The 20,679-nt window shown below is 43.4% G+C and overlaps 1 protein-coding gene across 1 annotated transcript in view; it reads left to right on the forward strand.

Moving 5' to 3' along the window:
- NDUFA9 (NADH:ubiquinone oxidoreductase subunit A9) overlaps positions 1 to 20,679 on the forward strand; it is a 75,481-nt gene that overhangs the window by 38,229 nt on the left and 16,573 nt on the right. Inside the window, exons 6-8 of the mRNA XM_084860017.1 lie at positions 16,220 to 16,322; positions 18,285 to 18,352; positions 20,019 to 20,095. Coding sequence (XP_084716143.1) covers positions 16,220 to 16,322; positions 18,285 to 18,352; positions 20,019 to 20,095 — 248 coding nt within the window. The remainder of the gene's footprint in view (positions 1 to 16,219; positions 16,323 to 18,284; positions 18,353 to 20,018; positions 20,096 to 20,679) is intronic.

A 20,679-nucleotide genomic window follows, 5' to 3' on the forward strand; every position in this document is an offset into this window, starting at 1 on the left:
ATTTATCTCCCCCGGGTCCTGAAGCATGTCTACTAATGTAAAATCAACCTTTTTTATTATACCAAAATCCCTCAGGATTTTGAAGAACCAGGGGCGGAGTACATTTCTCCTATTCCTGGGTAATTGAGCACCTTGATTGTTTTAAATTTGCGGGGGTGGGTTTCCTGCATCATTATCACACCTGGTCTCTCCTTTTAGAATATTCTGGGCCCGCTGTCATTTTTGTTGTGAATCTTTTACATTAAATGAAGCTACTTTCAGTTCAGTCATTTAAGTATTAAATTGATTGCCAAAATATGCATATACATTTATATACACTCACATACATATGCATATAGTGTATAGACATAGCCTTTTTGCTTAGAATAGACATTGGCACTAATTTTCTTATCCCTGTATAGCCTCAGTATGCATTCCACACATATCACATCTTGAACAAACAATAACAATATCTCAACTAAAACATCATACCCCTTTCTTGTTGTCCAGGCGCTGTCCTCTGAGGGCTCCCATGTCATGGTTAGAGTTTCCATGACTACCATAGGGGGTAATCTGGGGGGGGGGCAGGGGGCAGGAGCACAATTCCAATGAGATCACCATTCCTCCCTCTGCTGTGCATATATTTGTAAGTTAACAAGCACTTTTATAAAAAATAAAACATCACCCAACAGATTTCATGTATGTGCCACCTGTAACTGAACTGGCACTTCGTTCATCTCATGCTACTGTTAGTCCAGTCTCTGTCTTTTAGTATTTAATCTTCTACAGGTGCACGTGGTTGTCTGTGCTTTCCTCTCTTTTTGCTTGATGATTCCCATTCCACATCCTGTGAGTCAGGAACTGCTGCTACTTCATCCGTGTCATCCTGCTCTCCCGGTGGATTCTCTGCAGGAGTTAGGTTTAGGGCCTTCAGAAGATGGTTTGCTTCCTTTAGAGTTGCTGGTGTATATGTTCTATTTGCCTTCTGCACAATTAACTTGACTGGACTTGACTTGTGCACAATTAACTTGACCCTATCTATACCCAGTCCCCACTTTGCAGAGTTGTTCGGTATAAGGACAGAATGCCCTTCTTGTCTGTAAAGTTTCAGAACACAGGTCCTGAAAAATTTGCATTTGAGCCCCTTCATAATCCAGCTTCCCCTGATGCCTTGCAGCCTCCATGATGGCCATTTTTGTGAGTCTCTCCCGAGACATGCTATTATGTCCCGTGGCCTTGCTCCAGGTGGGGGTTTTGCATAGAGGGCCCTGTGTGTCCAATCAATTTCTATATTAACCAGGTCCAGTTCAGGGAACAATTTCATAAACCATTTAGTTAAGAATTCACTCATGTTTCCCCCCTCCAAATTCTCCCTAAGCCCTCTAATACAAAGGTTTGGCCTCTGACTCCTGTTCTAGCTGGTCCTGGAGATCTGCATTAGAATGGATCATCTTGCTAATGTTTTTTGATGTTTGAAACCAAGATTTAGGCTTCGTTAGCTGTGTTTGCCCCTTCATGGATCACTGCCTTGTTGTGGCGAAGGGGCTTGCATAACTCAGTGAAGCCATAAGCTATGCCGTGCAGGGCCACCCAAGACAGACAGGTCATGGCGGAGAGTTCTGACAAAATGTGGTCCACTGGAGAAGGAAATGGCAACCCACTCCAGTATTCTTGCCAAGAAAACCCCATGGAACGTATCACAAGGCTAAAAGAGATGACGCCGGAGGATGAGCCCCTCAGGTCGTAAGGTGTCCAATATACTACTGAGGAAGAGCAGAGGGAATTTCCAAGTAGCGTCAGAAAGAGTGAAGCGGCTGGGCCAAAGCCGAAAGGACACTCAGCTGTGGATGTGTCTGGTGGTGAAAAGAAAATCCGATGCTGTAAAGAACAATATTGTTTAGGAACCTGGAATGTAAGATCAATGAATCAAGGTAAGCTGGAGGTGGTCAAGCATGAGATGGCAAGATTGAACATCGACATCTTTGGAATCAGTGAACTGAAACAGACAAGCATGGGTGAATTTAATTCAGGTGACCATCATATCTCCTACTGTGGGCAAGAATCCCTTGGAAGAAATGGAGTAGCACTCATAATCAGTAAAAGGGTGGGAAAAGCAGTACTGGGGTACAATCTTAAAACCACAGAATGATCTCAGTACGAATCCAAGGCAAACCATTCAACATCACAGTAATTCAAGTCTATGCCCCAACCACTGAGGCCGAAGAAGCTGAGTTTGATCGATTCTATGAAGACCTACAACACCTTCTAGAACTAACACCAAAAAAAGATGTCCTCTTCATCATAGGGCATTGGAATGCTAAAGTAGGAAGTCAAGAAATCACCGGGATAACAGGCAAGCATGGCCTTGGTGTACAGAATGAAGCAGGACAAAAGCTAATAGAGTTTTGCCAAGAGAACACGCTGATCATAGCAAACACTCTTTCCCAACAGCACAAGAGACGACTCTATACATGGACATCGCCAGATGGTCAATATCGAAATCAGATTGATTATGTCCTTTGCAGCCAAAGATGGAGAAGCTGTATACAGTCAGTAAAAACAAGACCTGGAGCTGACTGTGGCTCATGAGCTTCTTATTGCAAAATTTCGGCTTACATTGAAGAACGTAGGGAAAACCACTAAACCAGGTATGACCTAAATCATATCCCTTATGAATATACAGTGGAGGTGATGAATAGATTTAAGGGATTAGACTTGATAGACAGATTGCCTGAGAAATTATGGACGGAGGTCCGTAACATTGTTCAGGAGGCAGCAACTCAATCCATCCCAAAGAAAAAGAAATGCAAGAAAGCCAAGTGGCTGTCTGATGAGGCTTTACAAGTAGCTTAGGAAAGAAGAGAAGTGAAAAGCAAGGGAGAAAGAGGAAGATATATCCAACTGAATGCAGAATTCCAGAGAATAGCAAGGAGAGACAAGAAGGCCTTCTTAAATGAACAATGCAAAGAAATCGAGGAAAACAACAGAATGGGAAAGACTAGAGATCTCTTCAAGAAAATCGGAGATCTCTAAGGAACGTTTTGTGCCAAGACGGGCATGATAAAGGACAAAGAAGGCAGGGACCTAACAGAAGCAAATGAGATTAAGAAGAGATGGAAAGAATACATAGAAGAACTATACAGGAAAGATCTGAATGTCCCTGATAGCCATGATAGTGCAGTCACTGAACTTGAGCCGGACACCCTAGAGAGCGAAGTCAAGTGGACCTTAGGAAGCATTAGTAACAACAAAGCTAGCGGAGATGACAGTATTCCAGCTGAGCTATTTAAAATACTAAAAGTTGTTGTTGTTCAGTCGTTCAGTCGTGTCCGACTCTTCGTGACCCCATGGACCATAGCACGCCAGGCCTTCCTGTCCTGCGCTCTTTCCCGGAGCGTGCTCAAGTTCATATTCATTGCATCGGTGATGCTATCTAGCCATCTCATCCTCTGCCGTCCCCTTCTCCTTTTGCCTTCAGTCTTTCCCAGCATCAGGGTCTTTTCCAGGGAGTTTTCTCTTCGCATTAGGTGGCCAAAATATTGGAGCTTCAGCTTCATTATCTGTCCTTCCAATGAGCACTCAGGGTTGATTTCCTTTAGGATGGACTGATTTGACCTCCTTGCAGTCCAGGGGACTCGTAAGAGTCTTCTCCAGCACCACAGCTCGAAAGCATCAATTCTTCGGCGCTCAGCCTTCCTTATAGTCCAGCTCTCACAGCCATACATTACTACTGGGAAAACCATAGCTTTGATTAGACGGACCTTTGTCGGCAAGGTGATGTCTCTGCTTCTTACTATGCTGTCTAGGTTTGCCATAGCTTTCCTCCCAAGGAGCAAGCGTCTTTTAATTTCATGGCTACAGTCACCATCTGCGGTGATCTTGGAGCCCAAGAAAGTAAAATCTGTCACTGCTTCCATTTCTTCCCCTTCTATATGCCAGGAAGTGATAGGGCCAGATGACATGATCTTAGTTTTTTTAACGTTGAGTTTCAAACCAGCTTTTGCACTCTCCTCTTTCACCCTCAACAAGAGGCTCTTGAGATCCTCTTCGCTTTCTGCCATTAGGGTGGTATCGTCTGCATATCGAAGGTTGTTGATAATTCTCCCAGCAATCTTAATTCCGACCTCTGATTCATCCAACCCGGCATTTCTCATGATGTACTCTGCATATAAGTTAAATAAGCAGGGTGACAATATGCAGCCTTGTCGTACTCCTTTCCCAATTTTGAACCAATCGGTTGTTCCATCTCTGGTTCTTACTGTTGCTTCTTGACCCTCATACAGGTTTCTCAGGAGACAGGTAAGGTGGTCTGGTACTCCCATCACTTTAAGAATTTGCCACAGTTTGTTGTGATCCACACAATCAAAGGCTTTAGCGTAGTCAATGAAGCAGAAATAGACATTTTTCTGGAATTCTCTTGCTTTCTCCATGATGCAGCGAATGTTGGCGATTTGATCTCTAATTCCTCTGCCTCTTCTAAACCCAGCTTGTACTTCCGGTAGTTCTCGGTTCGCATACTGCTGAAGCCTAGCTTGTAGGATTTTGAGCATCACCTTGCTGGCATGTGAAATGAGCGCAATTGTGCGGTAGTTCGAACACTCTTTGGCGTTGCCCTTCTTTGGAATTGGAATGTAAACTGACCTTTTCCAGTCTTGTGGCCACTGTTGAGTGTTCCAGATTTGTTGGCATATTGAATGCAGCACTTTAACAGCATCATCTTTTAGGATTTTAAATAGCTCGGCTGGAATACTGTCATCTCCACTAGCTTTGTTGTTACTAATGCTTCCTAAGGCCCACTTGACTTCACTCTCTAGGATGTCCGGCTCAAGTTCAGTGACCGCACTATCATGGCTATCAGGGACATTCAGATCTTTCCTGTATAGTTCTTCTGTGTATTCTTGCCACCTCTTCTTAATCTCATCTGCTTCTGTTAGGTCCCTGCCTTCTTTGTCCTTTATCATGCCCGTCTTTGCACAAAACGTTCCCTTGAGATCTCCAATTTTCTTGAAGAGATCTCTAGTCTTTCCCATTCTGTTGTTTTCCTCGATTTCTTGGCATTGTTCATTTAAGAAGGCCTTCTTGTCTCTCCTTGCTATTCTCTGGAACTCTGCATTCAGTTGGGTATATCTTCCCCTTTCTCCCTTGCTTTTCGCTTCCCTTCTTTCGTGAGCTACTTGTAAAGCCTCATCAGACAGCCACTTGGCTTTCTTGCATTTCTTTTTCTTTGGGACGGATTTCGTTGCTGCCTCCTGAACAATGTTATGGACCTCCGTCCATAGTTCCTCAGGCACTCTGTCTATCAGGTCTAATCCCTGAAATCTATTCCTCACCTCCACTGTATATTCATCAGGGATATGATTTAGGTCATACCTGAACGGTTTAGTGGTTTTCCCGACATTCTTCAATTTAAGCCAAAATTTTGCAAGAAGCAGCTCATGATCTGAGCCACAGTCAGCTCCAGGTCTTGTTTTTACTGACCGTATGGAGCTTCTCCATCTTTGGCTGCAAAGGACATAATCAATCTGATTTCGATATTGACCATCTGGTGACGTCCATGTGTAGAGTTGCCTCTTGTGCTGTTGGAAAAGAGTGCTATGATCAGCATGTTCTCTTGGCAAAACTCTATTAGCTTTTGTCCTGCTTCATTTTGTACACCAAGGCCATGCCTGCCTGTTATCCCGGTGATTTCTTGACTTCCTACTTTAGCATTCCAATCCCCTATGATGAAGAGGACATCTTTTTTTGGTGTTAGTTCTAGAAGGTGTTGTAGGTCTTCATAGAACCGATCAACCTCAGCTTCTTCGGCCACAATGGTTGGGGCATAGACTTGAATTACTGTGATGTTGAATGGTTTGCCTTGGATTCGTACTGAGATCATTCTATCCTTTTTAAGATTGTACCCCAGTACTGCTTTTCCCACCCTTTTGTTGACTATGAGTGCTACTCCATTTCTTCTAAGGGATTCTTGGCCACAATAGTAGATATGATGGTCACCTGAATTAAATTCACCCATGCCTGTCCATTTTAGTTCGCTGATTCCCAAGATGTCGATGTTCAATCTTGCCATCTCATGTTTGACCACCTCCAGCTTACCTTGATTCATTGATCTGACATTCCAGGTTCCTAAACAGTATTGTTCTTTACAGCATCGGATTTTCTTTTCACCGCCAGACACATCCACAGCTGAGTGTCCTTTCGGGTTTGGCCCAGCCGCTTCACTCTTTCTGGCGTTACTTGGAAATACCCTCTGCTCTTCCCCAGTAGCATATTGGACACCTTCCGACCTGAGGGGCTCATCTTCTGGCGTCATCTCTTTTAGCCTTGTGATACGTTCCATGGGGTTTTCTTGGCAAGAATACTGGAGTGGGTTGCCATTTCCTTCTCCAGTGGACCACATTTTGTCAGAACTCTCTGCCATGACCTGTCCGTCTTGGGTGGCCCTGCACGGCATAGCTTATGGCTTCACTGAGTTACGCAAGCCCCTTCGCCACAACAAGGCAGTGATCCATGAAGGGGAAAAATACTAAAAGACGATGCTGTTAAAGTGCTGCACTCAATATGCCAACAAATTTGGAACACTCAGCAGTGGCCACAAGACTGGAAAAGGTTAGTTTACATTCCAGTTCCAAAGAAGGGCAACGCCAAAGAGTGTTCAAGCTACCATACAGTTGCGCTCATTTCACATGCCAGCAAGGTGATGCTCAAAATCCTACAAGCTAGGCTTCAGCAGCATGTGAACCGAGAACTATCAGAAGTACAAGCTGGGTTTCGAAGAGGCAGAGGAACTAGAGATCAAATGGCCAACAATCGCTGGATCATGGAGAAAGCAAGAGAATTCCAGAAAAATGTCTATTTCTGCTTCATTGACTACGCTAAAGCCTTTGATTGTGTGGTTCACAACAAACTGTGGCAAATTCTGAAAGAGATGGGAGTACCAGACCACCTTACCTGTCTCCTGAGAAACCTGTACGAGGGCCAAGAAGCAACAGTAAGAACCGGACATGGAACAACCGATTGGTTCAAAATTGGGAAAGGAGCACGACAAGGCTGCATATTGTCGCCCTGCTTATTTAACTTATATGCAGAGTACATCATGAGAAACGCCGGGTTGGATGAATCACAGGTCGGAATTAAGATTGCCGGGAGAATTATCAACAACCTCAGATACGCAGACGGTAGCACCCTAATGGCAGAAAGCGAAGAGGATCTAAAGAGCTTTTGTTGAGGGTGAAAGTGGAGAGTGCAAAAGCTGGTTTGAAACTCAACATTAAAAAAACGAAGATCATGGCATCTGGCCCCATCACTTCCTGGCATATTGAAGGGGAAGAAATGGAAGCAGTGACAGATTTAATTTTCTTGGGCTCCAAGATCACCGCAGACGGTGACTGCAGCCATGAAATTAAAAGACGCTTGCCCCTTGGGAGGAAAACTATGGCAAACCTAGAGAGCATAGTCAGAAGCAGAGACATCACCTTGCCGACAAAGGTCCGTCTAATCAAAGCTATGGTTTTCCCAGTAGCAACGTATGGCTGTGAGAGCTGGACTATAAGGAAGGCTGAGCGCCGAAGAATTGATGCTTTTGAACTGTGGTGCTGGAGAAGACTCTTACGAGTCCTCTGGACTGCAAGGAGGTCAAATTAGTCAATCCTAAAGGAAATCAACCCTGAGTGCTCATTGGAAGGACAGATACTGAAGCGCAAATATTTTGGCCACCTAATGCGAAGAGAAAACGCCCTGGAAAAGACCCTGATGCTTGGAAAGACTGAAGGCAAAAGGAGAAGAGGACGGCAGAGGATGAGATGGCTAGATAGCATCACGGATGCAATGAATATGAACTTGAGCACACTCTGGGAGAGAGCGGAGGACAGGAAGGCCTGGCGTGCTATGGTCCATGGGGTCACGAAGAGTCGGACACGACTGAACGACTCAACAACAACAACAAAGCTGTGTTTGAGGTGGCTGACAGTTTTTCTCCTACTTCAGTTAACTTGTTCTTTAAGGGCTGGATAGCTTGATCCCATTCCTGCCTTAGCCATCCGGTCAGTTGTCTTTTCCCCATTAATTCCTCATTGTCTTCTTCTCCTTTGAAGCTTTGTTTTTGGCTTCAAAAAAGGCGGTAAGTTGACCTTTTTTGTTCTGGTGATTGCTCTGTCATTTCAAGTCCCCTGCTGTCTCTATTTTAATTCAATAGTAGTTTTGCATGTGCTTGTTTAAGTTGTTTATTGCGGTAGGTTGGAGCTCCCACTCAAAACACTATCTTAGTTTGATATCATCATCACCTCCCATCTCCAAGGCAAACCCGATGCTGTTGTTAGCGCGGCTCCAGTTGTGGCGTCTGCCCCATCTTGTGAGATCAGTTTCAGTTGTTGCAGCCCAATGACATGGACAAGTGCTTGCAGCAATGCAATTAACCATGTGCCTTCTCAATCCTTGATGTTCCTGGCTAAAAAAGAGCTAGCTGGGGGTGGGAGTGGAGGATATGGTAAGACACCGTTCCATCAAAAGTTGCTAGGACAGACATCGTGTATGTTAAACACTTCATCATCACTGTAGGGGCATGCGATCAGCCCAAAGCTCCATAAAGTCTGAGCCCGCCCCCGCCCCCCCCGCCTGTCTGTCTGTTGCTAGGATGAAGGAGTGGGGCTTGCTGAGTAACCTGCAGGGTGTGCCAGCTCACGGGTATATATGACATACTTCCATCTGGTACTCAATGCTGTCAGCTTCACTCTGCTTGCTGCTGCCGCCGCCAGTCCTTCCCACTTCCCAGCTGCTGCTCTTCCACTGAGCTGCTGCTCTTCCACTGCACTTCTCAACTCTGAAACTTAAACTTTCTGCTTCTCTGTAAGTGCAGTACCTTAACCATTGTAACATTTTCTTGCTCTGTCACAGTCTGTCAGCTTGATTGGATGCCTGTACCTGGCAAAGATATTTGTTGATTTCCATTCCTCTGCTCGCTAAACTGCTGTAACACTGCAGTACTTGTACTCTCAACCTTTAAACACTTTGCTGCCCCAGCACAGTGGCCTGCCTGCAATTATATGGGGACCATGTGCATGAATGGCAAGATTGCCTGATCACCCTCTGCCTGCTGAACTGCTTTAACAGTGCAGTAAGTAACTCCTCTCCCTCACAATGCACTAGTGGGAGTCTGTGGGGCAGGAGCAGGAGTCAGTACTCTCTCAGGATTCAAAAGGCAGGATGTACGTGGGGCCCCCTTCATATTGAGGCTGGGTTAGTGAGCATCGGCTGCATTGCCCACCCACACTCACTGCAAGTACATTTCAAACATAGACTACACCAGAAACAATGCTTGTTATAAAGGAGGGCATTGCTAAAACTTTAAAGATTTAATAGTTAATATGTCACATATTATACTGTCACATCTATGGATCTTAGGCTGCGTCTTATTCAGCAAAAAACATGTTTTATGTCTATTGGACACAGCAGTCTGTTTAATAAGGGAGAATCTAATTTGGCCAATTGCTGGTGATGCAATACAGCTAATATTTCTTTTAAACATATCTTTTGGCAGTGTCCAGTAGATGCTTCTTTCTGGAAGGAGGTTATTACACAGATAAATTTTGTACTGGAATAGCCTTTAATATTCACTGATGTACACACTCTTTTAAATTATTTACCTGCTTCATGGAAATTAACAAATGGTCAGCGTAAATGGATTCTCCAGGGCCTTTTGATGGCTAAAAGACTGATATTACAATATTGGAAGGATAAACACTCACCTCCTATAACGCAATGGATTAAGGACCTTACAACACATTCAATATTTGAATGGGTAGCATATAGATGGCACCTTCAAATGGATATTTATTTGGATATTTGGTCCACTTTTGTTGAAGCCTATGTATAATTTCTAGAATGTTGTATGCCTTTCATATGTATTCATTGCTATGGATATATACAAATCAATGTATGTATATTTTAAAAAAACTGATTTAAAAACTGTTTTGAAGTTCTGTGGGTGCTACATTGGGGATCCCTTCACAGGGTGCCATTGAAGGTGCCCATGGGGGTTGGGGAACCGTGGCATATAGGGCTGCACTAGCTGACAGATACACAGGATTGGGGAACTTCTAGATGGTGAATCTAGAAGATAGATGAAACCACCTCGCTCTAGAATCAGAACACACATACCTTTTTTCATAGAATCATAGAATAGTAGGGTTGGAAGGGGCCTACAAGGCCATCGAGTCCAACCCCCTGCTCAATGCAGGAATTCAAGTCAGAGTATCCCTGACAGATGGCTGTCCAGCCTCATCTTGAATGCCTCCAGTGTGGGAGACCCCACTACCTCCCTAGGTCATTGGTTCCATTGTCATATTGCTCTAACAGTCAGGATGTTTTTCCTGATATTCAGCCAGAATCTGGCTTCCTGTAACTTGAGCCCATTATTCCGTGTCCTGCACTCTGGGATGACCGAGAAGAGATCCTGGCATTCCACTCTGTGACAACCTTTTGAGTACTTGAAGAGCGGTCTCCTATCTCCCCTCAGTCTTCTCTTCTCAAGGCTAAACATGCCCAGTTCTTTCAGTCTCTCCTCACAGGGCTTTGTTTCCAGTCCCCTGATCATCTCTGTTGCCCTCCTCTGAACCCTCTCCAGCTTGTCTGCATACTTCTTCAAGCGTGGTGCCCAGAACTGGACATAGTACTCCAGATGAGGCCTAACCAGTGCTGAGTAGAGGGGAACTAGTACTTCCTGGGATTTGGAAGCTATGCTTCTATGAATGCAGCCCAAAAGAGCATTTGCCTGTTTTGCAGCCACATCACATTGTTGGCTCATATTCAGCTTATGATCGACAACAACTCCAAGATCCTTCTCGCTTGTAGTGTTGTTGAGCCAGGTATTCCCCATCTTGTAACTGTGCATTTGGTTTCTTTTTCCTAGGTGCAGAACTTGGCATTGATCCCTATTAAATGTCATTCGGTTGTTTTCTGCCCAGCGCTCCAGTCTATCCAGATCACTTTGAATTTTGTTTCTGTCTTCCAAAGTATTAGCTATCCCACCCAATTTTGTGTCATCTGCAAATTCGACCAGCATTCCAAGTCATTAATAAAAATGTTGAAGAGCAGTGGGCCCAGGACTGAGCCAAGCAGTACCCCGCTTGTTACCTCTCCCCAATTTGAGAAGATCCCATTGATAAGCACTCTTTGAGTCTGATGCTGTAGCCAACTGTGGATCCACCGGATCGTTGTTTCATCTAGCCCACTTTGAGCTAGTTTGCTCATCAGGATATAATGGGGCCCTTTCTCGAAAGCTTTGCTGAAGTTCAGGTATATTATGTCCACGGCATTCCCACAGTCCACAAGGGAGGTGACCTGATCCAAAAATGAGATCAGATTCATCTGGCAGGATTTCTTCTTGGCAAATCCATGTTGGCTTGGAGTCATCACTGCATTGTTTTCAAGGTGCTTCCAGATGGATTGCTTTATGATCTGCCCCAGAATTTTCCCAGGGATTGATGTCAGACTGACTGGTCTGTAGTTCCCAGGTTCCTCCTTTTTACACTTTTTGAAGATAGGGACAACATTAGCCCTCCTCCAGTCATCTGGCACTTCCCCCGTCCTCCATGATTTCTCAAAGAGAATAGACAGTAGTTCTGAGAGTTCTTCTGCCAGTTCCTTTATGACTCTAGGATGCAGTTCATCTGGCCCTGGAGAATTGAACTCATTCAAAGTAATGAGGTGTTCCTTGACCATATGTCTATCGATCTCAAGCTGCAATCCTGCCCCTTCAGCCTGTACTTCACCTTTGCCAGTGGGGTCGTAGACCCCCTTTTGGGAGAAGACTGAGCCAAAGTAGGAATTGAGCATCTCTGCCTTTTCTCTGTCATCTGTTATCGTTTTGCCATCCTTATTTAATAGCTGAACCACCATTTCTTTCCTCTGCCTTTTACTATGCACGTGGCTGAAGAAAGCCTTTTTGTTGTTTTTAGCATCCCTCGTTAACCTCAGCTTGTTCTCAGCTTTAGCCTTCCTGACGCCATCCCTGCAATTCTGTGCTACCTGCCTGTACTCTTCCTTTGGTGCTTGGCCTTCCTTCCACTTCCTATATGTGTCCTTTTTTGTTTTCAGGTCATCTCTAAGCTTTTTGTGAAACCATATTGGCTTCTTCTGTTGTCTTCCGCCTTTTCTTCTTGTTGAAATTGTTTGTAATTGTGCCTTGAGAATTTCCTTTTTTAAAAGCTCCCATTCATCTTGGACTCCTTTTCTTGTTAGAGTCGCTTGCCATGGGACCTTACTTGATCATTGTTCTGAGTTTTTTAAAATCAGCTTTCCTAAAATCCAGGGTACGCATTTGACTACACTTGGCTTTTGCTATCCTTAGAACCAAGAACTCAAGTACAACATGGTCGCTTTCCCCCAGAGTTCCTGTAACTGCTACTTTATCCATTAAGTCATCTTTGTCGGTTAGGATCAAGTCAAGGATAGCCGATCCTCTAGTTCCTTCCTCTACTTTCTATAGGAGGAAGTTATCCGACACACAAGTCAGGGATTTCGTGGAGGGGCCATGTTTTGCAGAATTTATCTCCCAACAAATATCGGGGAAATTGAAGTCCCCCATTACTACTACATCACGCTTCCTTAAAACATTGGCTATTTGCTTTTCAAAAGTTTCCTCCTTGTCTTCTCCTTGAAGTCCCACATCATGCTTCCTTGAAACATGGGCAATTTCCTTTTCAAAAGTTTCATCCTCGTTTTCTCCAGGTTCCTTTTATTCTTTGCTCCATTTATTTTGATCCAGAATCTCTTGATGGGGCTACCAAGCTCCTCCTCCTGTATTTCTGTGCAGAGATATGTATTTTTCACATACAGTGCAACCCCACCTCCCTTTCTGTTCCTCCTATTGTTTTTGAACAAGTTATATCCTTCAATTGCTGTATTCCAGTCATGAGAATCATCCCACCAAGTCTCAGTTATACCTGTCAAGTCATAATTTCCCTCTTGTATTAAGAGTTCAAGCTCGTTCTGTTTGTTTCCCATACTCTGGGCATTAGTATATAGACATCGAAGACCATGTGCTTCATAGTCTGGCTTTCTTCCTGAAGACTATTATTGGGTGCTATTAGAACTGTTCTCTCCATTGCAGTGCATGACCCTTCGTCCATTGTTACCCCCAACTTTACATCTCCCTTCCCCGCATGATTCAATTTAAAGCCCTTCTGATGAAGTCCTTCATGCTGTGGCCAAACGCAGTCTTCCCAGCCTTTGGTAGGTGCCACCCGTCCCTTGCCAACAGCCCATCTTCCAGGAAGTATAGCCCGTGGTCCCAGAATCCAAATCTCTCATGCCGGCACCGCCTTCGTAGCCAGTCATTCACCCGGAGTATTTTTCTTTCTCTTTCTATCCCTCTTCTTACCACTGGAAGGATAGATGAGAAAACTGTCTGGGCCCCAAAGTTCTTGAGTTTCCTTCCCAAAGCTTCCAAGTCTGACGTGATTTCTTTGTAGCTCCGCTTGGCAGTATCATTTGTTCCCACATGGATGAGAAGAAAGGAATACCTGTCAGTGGGCTTTATGATTTATTAATTAATTAAATTTATTACTTAAATTTATTAATCGCCCATCTGGCTGGTCACCCAGCCACTGTGGGTGATGTACAACAAAACAGTAAAAACAATAAAATTCTACATTAAAAATATTATGAGTTTTTACATAATGTTTTTACACTCTACATTATGAGTGCAGGCAACCTTTCAGTCATATCTCTAATCCATCCTCCCGGGAGACAACATACCTGGCAAGTCCACGGGTTTTCGCAACATACTTGGGTCTCGATCCCACGCAGCGAGGAGTCTCCCACTACTACTACTCTTCTTCTTGTCGTAGGCTTGGGTTTCATCGCCTCTGCTTGACTGACCTTCAGCCTCTTGCTCACTCTCATGTTCCCCTGTGATTCTTCTTCTGCAGGCTGTTCTACGGTCTCATCCTCAAGTACCTGGAATCGGTTCCACAGCTCCACTGCTTCCACTGATGCAGAGTGGCGTCTAGTTCTTCTTCTCCTAACTGTCACCCTTTTCCAAGGAGTATCCTCTACTGCATTTTTCCTCACCTCAGCATTTCCCACTTCTGCCTCAGCTTGCTGTTGCTCTTCAAGCTTCTGGTCTTCCCTTTGCTGCTGTAGTTCCCCCATTCTGTCCAAGAATACTTCGTGTTCTCTTATTCCCCGGAGGGTCAACAGTCCCCACTCCAGTCCACTTACTTTTTCTTCCAGCAGCGTGATCAACTTGCACTTGTTGCAGGTGTAGGCCATGTTGTTCTCAGGGAAGAAAACAAACATTGCACACACCTTTCAGGTCTCCACCACTGGAGAGCCCTGTCCTTCCATAGCCTCTTTTCCCTTTTTGTGTCTAGCTTTGTGATTGTTCTAGACTAGCCTGTGCCTGCTCTTCTACTCAGTAGAGGTTAAAAGCATCCCACTTGTGTGGAAGTGTGTGTTACAGGAAAAATAATTTTAAAATAAAGTTTTTAAAAAATGTTAGCTCCCCCTTGACCCCTCTTGCCGAACTCCCCTGGCCAACTCCTGTTAGCTCCCCCTGTCCGCTTGCTCTGGTCGCTCGCTCTCTGGGAGCTTGCTTGCTTCTGTACTCCCTGGACCAGCTGGAGAGCTTGCTCTGCTCTGTTCTGCTCAGCTGGGAGGCAGGAAACAGACTTTTGTATAGAGATTATTTTTTGTATAGAGATAATAGCTAATATCTAGCCATCCTGTAAATTAGGCTCTCAGTCTTAATTCCTAAACAATTTCTATGAAACTAAAATGTACAAAACATATATTTCAGGATATATATTTTTTTATCCCTCATCAGGGCAAGAAACATTTTAAAAATGAATGTTGAGATTGTCTGATTTCTGGATTTTGCACGACGTAATTCCATATGAGTAGTGATTCTGTGGATTCAGAGTACAGAATGGTTTTCCTGATTCAGAATCTATTGGATCAATAGCACTAAAACCAGGTCCGCACCCTGAGGGCATTTTAGACTGCCAGCTGTCCATGGAGGCTCAGGTGTTGGCTTTGAGCCAGGTGGTGCGCTCCACCTCCATCTGATACAGTGGCTGTGCCACTGCTCCCATCAGTAGTTCATTCCCTGGTCTCCTCTCGCCTAGACTACTGTAATGTGCTCTATGTGGGGTTACCCTTGAAGATGGTTCGGAAGTTGCAGCTGGTGGCCTGCCTGATTAAAGGCAGCTGTTGGCCAGATCACATCACTCCAGTGCTGAAAGAGTTTCACTGGTTACCGGTTGTTTTCCGGGCCCAATTCAAGGTGTTGGTATTGACCTTTAAAATACTCTATGGTTCTGGCCCAGTCTATCTTAAGGAGCTCTTCCAGCAACACCAGGGATGCCGCTCAACGGGATCGGCCTCGGAAGGCCTTCTGTCTTTCCCATCAGCCAGGACAGCTAGGCTGGTGAGGATTAGGGAGAGGGCTTTTTCTGTGGTGGGCCCCACTTTGTGGAATTCCCTCCCTAGTGACCTCCGCCATGCCCCCTCTCTGATGAGCTTTTGCTGGGCTTTGAAAACCTGGCTGTTCAGGTGGGCATTTGGGGGTGGGTTAGGGTTTTTTTTAGAGCAATGTTGTTTTGCTGATTACGTTGTATTTTGTGTTATTTGTATTGTATGCCGCCTAGAGTGGCCAGCTAATAAATCTAATAAACAAACAAATAAATAAATAAACTGTGTTAAAACTCTTGCATTAATTTGCAGGAAAAGTTGTTTATGAACATTTGAATGCCTTCGGTTTTCTCTCATAAGTGGATGATATTGGTATTGCTTATCATAAATCAGAAATGCATAGGACATTTAATCTTGTTTAAGTTATGGATTACATACTACATACAGAACTGTGATGAGGGTGTGAGGATATAGTGAACCACCCTTTACTGTTGTGAACCATCTAGAGAGCTTTGGCTATTAGGCTGTACAGAAATGTAATACATAATTATGCGCACTCTGGTGTGTTTTAAATACATTTTAGTGACCCTGGTTCATGTTTTGTCTGCATCTTTTGTTAATTCTCATGTTTCCTAGGTAACATTTCATGGTGCTTAATATGTGTTTGTCCTATAGGTTGGAATATTAGAGAAATTTAAGAATTAAAGAGCCAGGGTGTATGCAGCTTCTCAGTACTGCTATCAAAGGGTAAACTAAATTATTTTAGTTATGAAATACTGAGTATCTTATACATGGATGTTAAATTAATCACCTTCTAATCACTTCATGATAGGCTGTTGGTGAGAGGGTCGTGAGAGAGGAATTTCCAGATGCCATCATTATGAAGCCTTCTGAAATGTTTGGGAGAGAGGACAGGTTTTTCAACCATTATGCAAGTAAGTGCTCTCATTGCAACATGAAATCTATTTAACTGTTAAAAAGTACAGGTTAGAATATCTGTTCATACAGCATTTGTACAGAAATTGTCCTCTATTTCATATTGTTCAGTTACTGTGAAAATCTATATTAAGATCTTTTTTGTAAAACCTGTGTAGCTCTTTTGAGATCCTGTTTCAGATCTTAGTGGTTTGTTAGGAACAAATTGTGATCGCCTGTTAGTCTGCTTTGATTTGGGGGCAGGGGTGTGTGTGTGTGTTCATATTTGATTCTATATACAATACACTGCAGTTGTTTTTATAATATCGAACTAGCATATGGTGCCCTGAGTTTTGGGACGTTGTCCGTGTATAATAGAGCAATTCTATTGTGAATAGCAGAATTCTTCTTGTCTTGTATGGGCTTTGTATTACTGACAATGCAATCCTATGAATGGCTACTCAGAAATAAGCTTCATGGAGCTCAGGGGTGCTTATTCTCAGGTAAGCGTGTATAGGGTTGCAGCCTTAGTGTAAACCAATTTGAGTACAGTCTGTCAGCCATTTGATCCAGTTCATTCTTATCTGTTTCAGTGGACTAAAGCTAGCTCTGTGGGTTTATAGCATGTAAGTGTACATAGTGTAAAACTTAGGCTCTGCACAATTTAGCCTCCTAAAAGTGCTAGCATTCATTTTTTTTAAAAAAAATCATGTTTCTGGGCAGAGCTAGAAAGATAAATGTTAAAATATGTAGTCACTGTCTTCTTAAGGCAGGTGTGGGCAGCCTGGTGCCCTCCAGAAATTTTAAACTATAGCTCCTTTCAGCCTGAGTCAGCATGGCCAATGGTCAGGAATTTGGGGAGTTGTAGTCCAAAACATCTGGAGGGCACTGGGTTGCCTACCGCTGCCTTTAAGGCTTTCAGAAACCAAATATGTTTTTTCCCTAAACCTTTGGGGGGCAGAGAAAGACTGCTGTGCTCTTCCCTTTCAGGTTGTCTTGCTATGACCAGGTACTAGCTGCCTGCCTGTAATTCTTCTCCTTCCTAGCTCTCTGTTATCTCAGCATTTGTCATTATATTTAGAGTCTGTGTCTTATATTTAAGACTGTGTTGAGAGATGCTTTTGGGAAGTTTGATGATGATGATGATGATGATGATAACAATAACAACAACCTATTGCCAACTCTTCAGGGTACAAACCCTCACCAAGCAGATTACAACTTGATTAAAAATACATAATCAAGCTCTAAAAATATTATTCCATACAATTTTAACTTTTGTTGATTACATTTCCATTCAATTTAATATGAAAATTTTAATTTATATTGTACTATTCAAACATTCAGCTATCATTATAATTACAGTAGTTGCAAATAATTACAATGAGTGTATTTCATCTTGATAGAATTATGAGCTTTTTCCCCAGTGATTAATAAAGGTGCCCAGTTTTGAGCAAACGTATTAGTTTCAATCATAATATTGTTGATTAATTTTAATATACTTTACACATAAGTAGCAGTTTTGAATGTTCCAAAACTGAGTTTTATCTCAGTAGCCCTGCAATAATTAGTATTATCCCTGCGTGGGGGGGGGGGGGCGCTGAAGCTGAGAAAGAATGGCCTGTCTAAGGCCACCTAGTGAGTTCATGGCAGAGGCAAGACTTGAACTAGGGACTTCCTGACTCATAGCTCAGCCTCTCTTGCCACTTTGCTATACTAGCTCTACATTTTGAGGTGATAAGGATCAACTTGCTAAATCCAGTGGCTTGGATCCAAAGAGTGAGCTTAGGAATGCTGAAGGGTTTGGGCATGCTCAGTGGAGTTGTATATGTTCCCTTTGGACAGATGCAGGGGATCAATGCTGTGTGCATTGAACACAGCTGATTCTCATTTTCAGGTATTTACTTTGTTTTGCTCTGTAGTACCGATTCTTTGATTTACAACCGTCACACCTGTTCTCCAGTAACTTACCTGTCTTGATTCAGACATGCGCTGGTTTGCTGGGGTGCCACTAATTGCCTTTGGCAAGAAAACTGTGAAGCAGCCTATCTATGTAAGTATTGTGCATATACATGAAACCACTGGGAGAGGTTGTCTGGAGTTCTGGGGTTTGGTGCCACCAGTGTGCTGGTGACACCCAACTCTATCTCTCTTTTCTATCTAAATCAAGAGTAGGCAACGTCTGGAGGTCCGCGGGCCATTTGTGCCCCCCCCCGGCCCCCACTGTGGGCTACATTCCAAGGGACACCGTGCAGTCCATGGGTTGCCCTCTCTAAAGAGAAAAAGCCCCCAAATTACTGCAGCTCTGTAGCATTACAGACTGCTACCATGACTGAATTTAGCTTGTTTGCAAGTTAAATTTAACCCTTTTGGCACTTCGTAGCAGTAGCTGTGGAGCACCCAGAGGGCCAAATTTAGCTTGCAAACAAGTTCTAATTCTCAATCAGTGGCTGGTGCCAGTAAGGGACTGGATAAAGGTGAACAAATTGAAGCTTAATCCAGACAAGACAGGTGTTCCTGGTTAATTGAAAGGCAGATCAGCAAATAGGAATTCAACCTGCACTGGATAGGATTATACTCCCCCGAAAACTCCAGTGTAGAGCTTGAGTGACACTTGGGTTCAGCCCTGAACCTGGATGCCCAGGTTTCATTGGTTGCCAGGAATAAGTTTGCACAGTTGAGGCTAGTGCATCAACTGCACCCATTCCTAGAGATGTCTGATCTGGCCATAGTCATTCATGCCTTAGTTACATCCTGTTTTGACTGCTATAACACACTGTCCTTGAGGCTGCCTTTGAAAGTATTTAGAGACTTCAGCTGGTCCAGAATGCTGCTCTCAGGATGTTGACTGGGGCCAGTTACAGAGAGCACGTCTCTCCCTTGTTAAAACAGGTTCACTGGCTTCCAGTCTGTTTCCAGGCACAATTCAAAGTGCTGGTTAAAATGCCCTACACAGCTTGGGACCAGGCTACCTGAAAGACCACCTTCTCCCATACAAACCTGCGCAGGTATTCAGATCTTCGAGGGAGGCCCTTCTCTTAGTCCTGCTGCTGTCAGAGGTGTGTTTGAGGATGTGAGAGAAGGCCTTCTTGGTGGCCCCTTCCAGGCTCGGGAACTCCTTGCTGAGAGAAGCCAAGTTGGCTCTCTCTCTGTTGTCCTTATGCTGGAAGGTAACAACGTTTTTATTCAGGCAGGCCATTAGTGTATCTGCTGATCTACTATTGAAGATTTTTTTTAATTGGTTGGTGCTGCTTATTTCTTTGATTGTGTTTTTAATTGTGCTTTAACCTATATGTTTTTATGCTATGGGCAGTATCCTACAGTGTCCTTCCACTAACACAAATTATGCTGTGCTAGCATCAGGAACCTCTAGCGCAACGCCAATTGTGTTAGCTGGCACAACTGGATTCCATGGGAATCCCATCGCACCAACTAACACAATTGCCATTGCACCAGCTAACGCAATTGCCATTGCATTAGAGGTCCCTAATTCTAGCACAACATAATTTGCATTAGCGGAAGGACACAATGGGATACTGCCCTACGTTTTAATTAGGATTTTGTTTGAATTTGGATTTTATGGTTGGCCGCCATGAGCACAATTCTTTGGCAGAAAGGCAGGATATAAATGTAATAAATTGTTGAAAAGTATTTCATTTTTATTGTACCTCACTTAAAAAAAAACTTACTATTTTTTCTTCTTGATTATTATCCCATAGGTTGTTGATGTAGCCAAGGCAATAATTAGTGCTATTAAGGACACAGATTCTAAAGGAAAAACATACGCATTGACTGGGTAGGTTTTTTTTTTTTTACTCATATACACTTCAGTTACTTAAGATGGTGTGTTCTCCCTGATGTGGGTTTAGATCACATATGCTCACTAGAGATATCATTTTTATTGGACATAAACCAGTAACTGTATGTCATAGACTGCAGTTTCCTAAGGCAGCCATGTTCCTAAGAACATGGTGGGAGAATAGTTTTTTCTAATGTTCATAGGCCTGTTTAAACTGTTTAAATGTTTAAACTGTACCATATGGGTTTGCCTCGGTTTGTCAGTGTGCTTGCATTGTGTTAGGCAGTAGGGGGATGAGATGCTTTGCCAGTTTTGTTTGGTAAAGGTTCTTAAACATTTGGGGGTGTTTTTTTTTTGTCCTAAGCAGATCTGACAGTCATCAGAGATAATTTCTGAAGCCTTTAGAATTGACTATTGCAGTAAAGGCTTGTAGTTACTGAGCTGAGCAGTATTTATCCATGAAATAATGTCCATATTGTCTGCCATAAATATTCATAATTTGAAATAAGAACACATTGACTTAGCTCAGTTAGATGACAAAAAAATACAATCCCAAAATCACCCAGATAGGGTTGGTGAAT

This window comes from Heloderma suspectum, chromosome 5, assembly GCF_057233095.1.
Source record: "Heloderma suspectum isolate Gila_16-S chromosome 5, 16-S_ref, whole genome shotgun sequence".
Classification (NCBI taxonomy): domain Eukaryota; kingdom Metazoa; phylum Chordata; class Lepidosauria; order Squamata; family Helodermatidae; genus Heloderma; species Heloderma suspectum.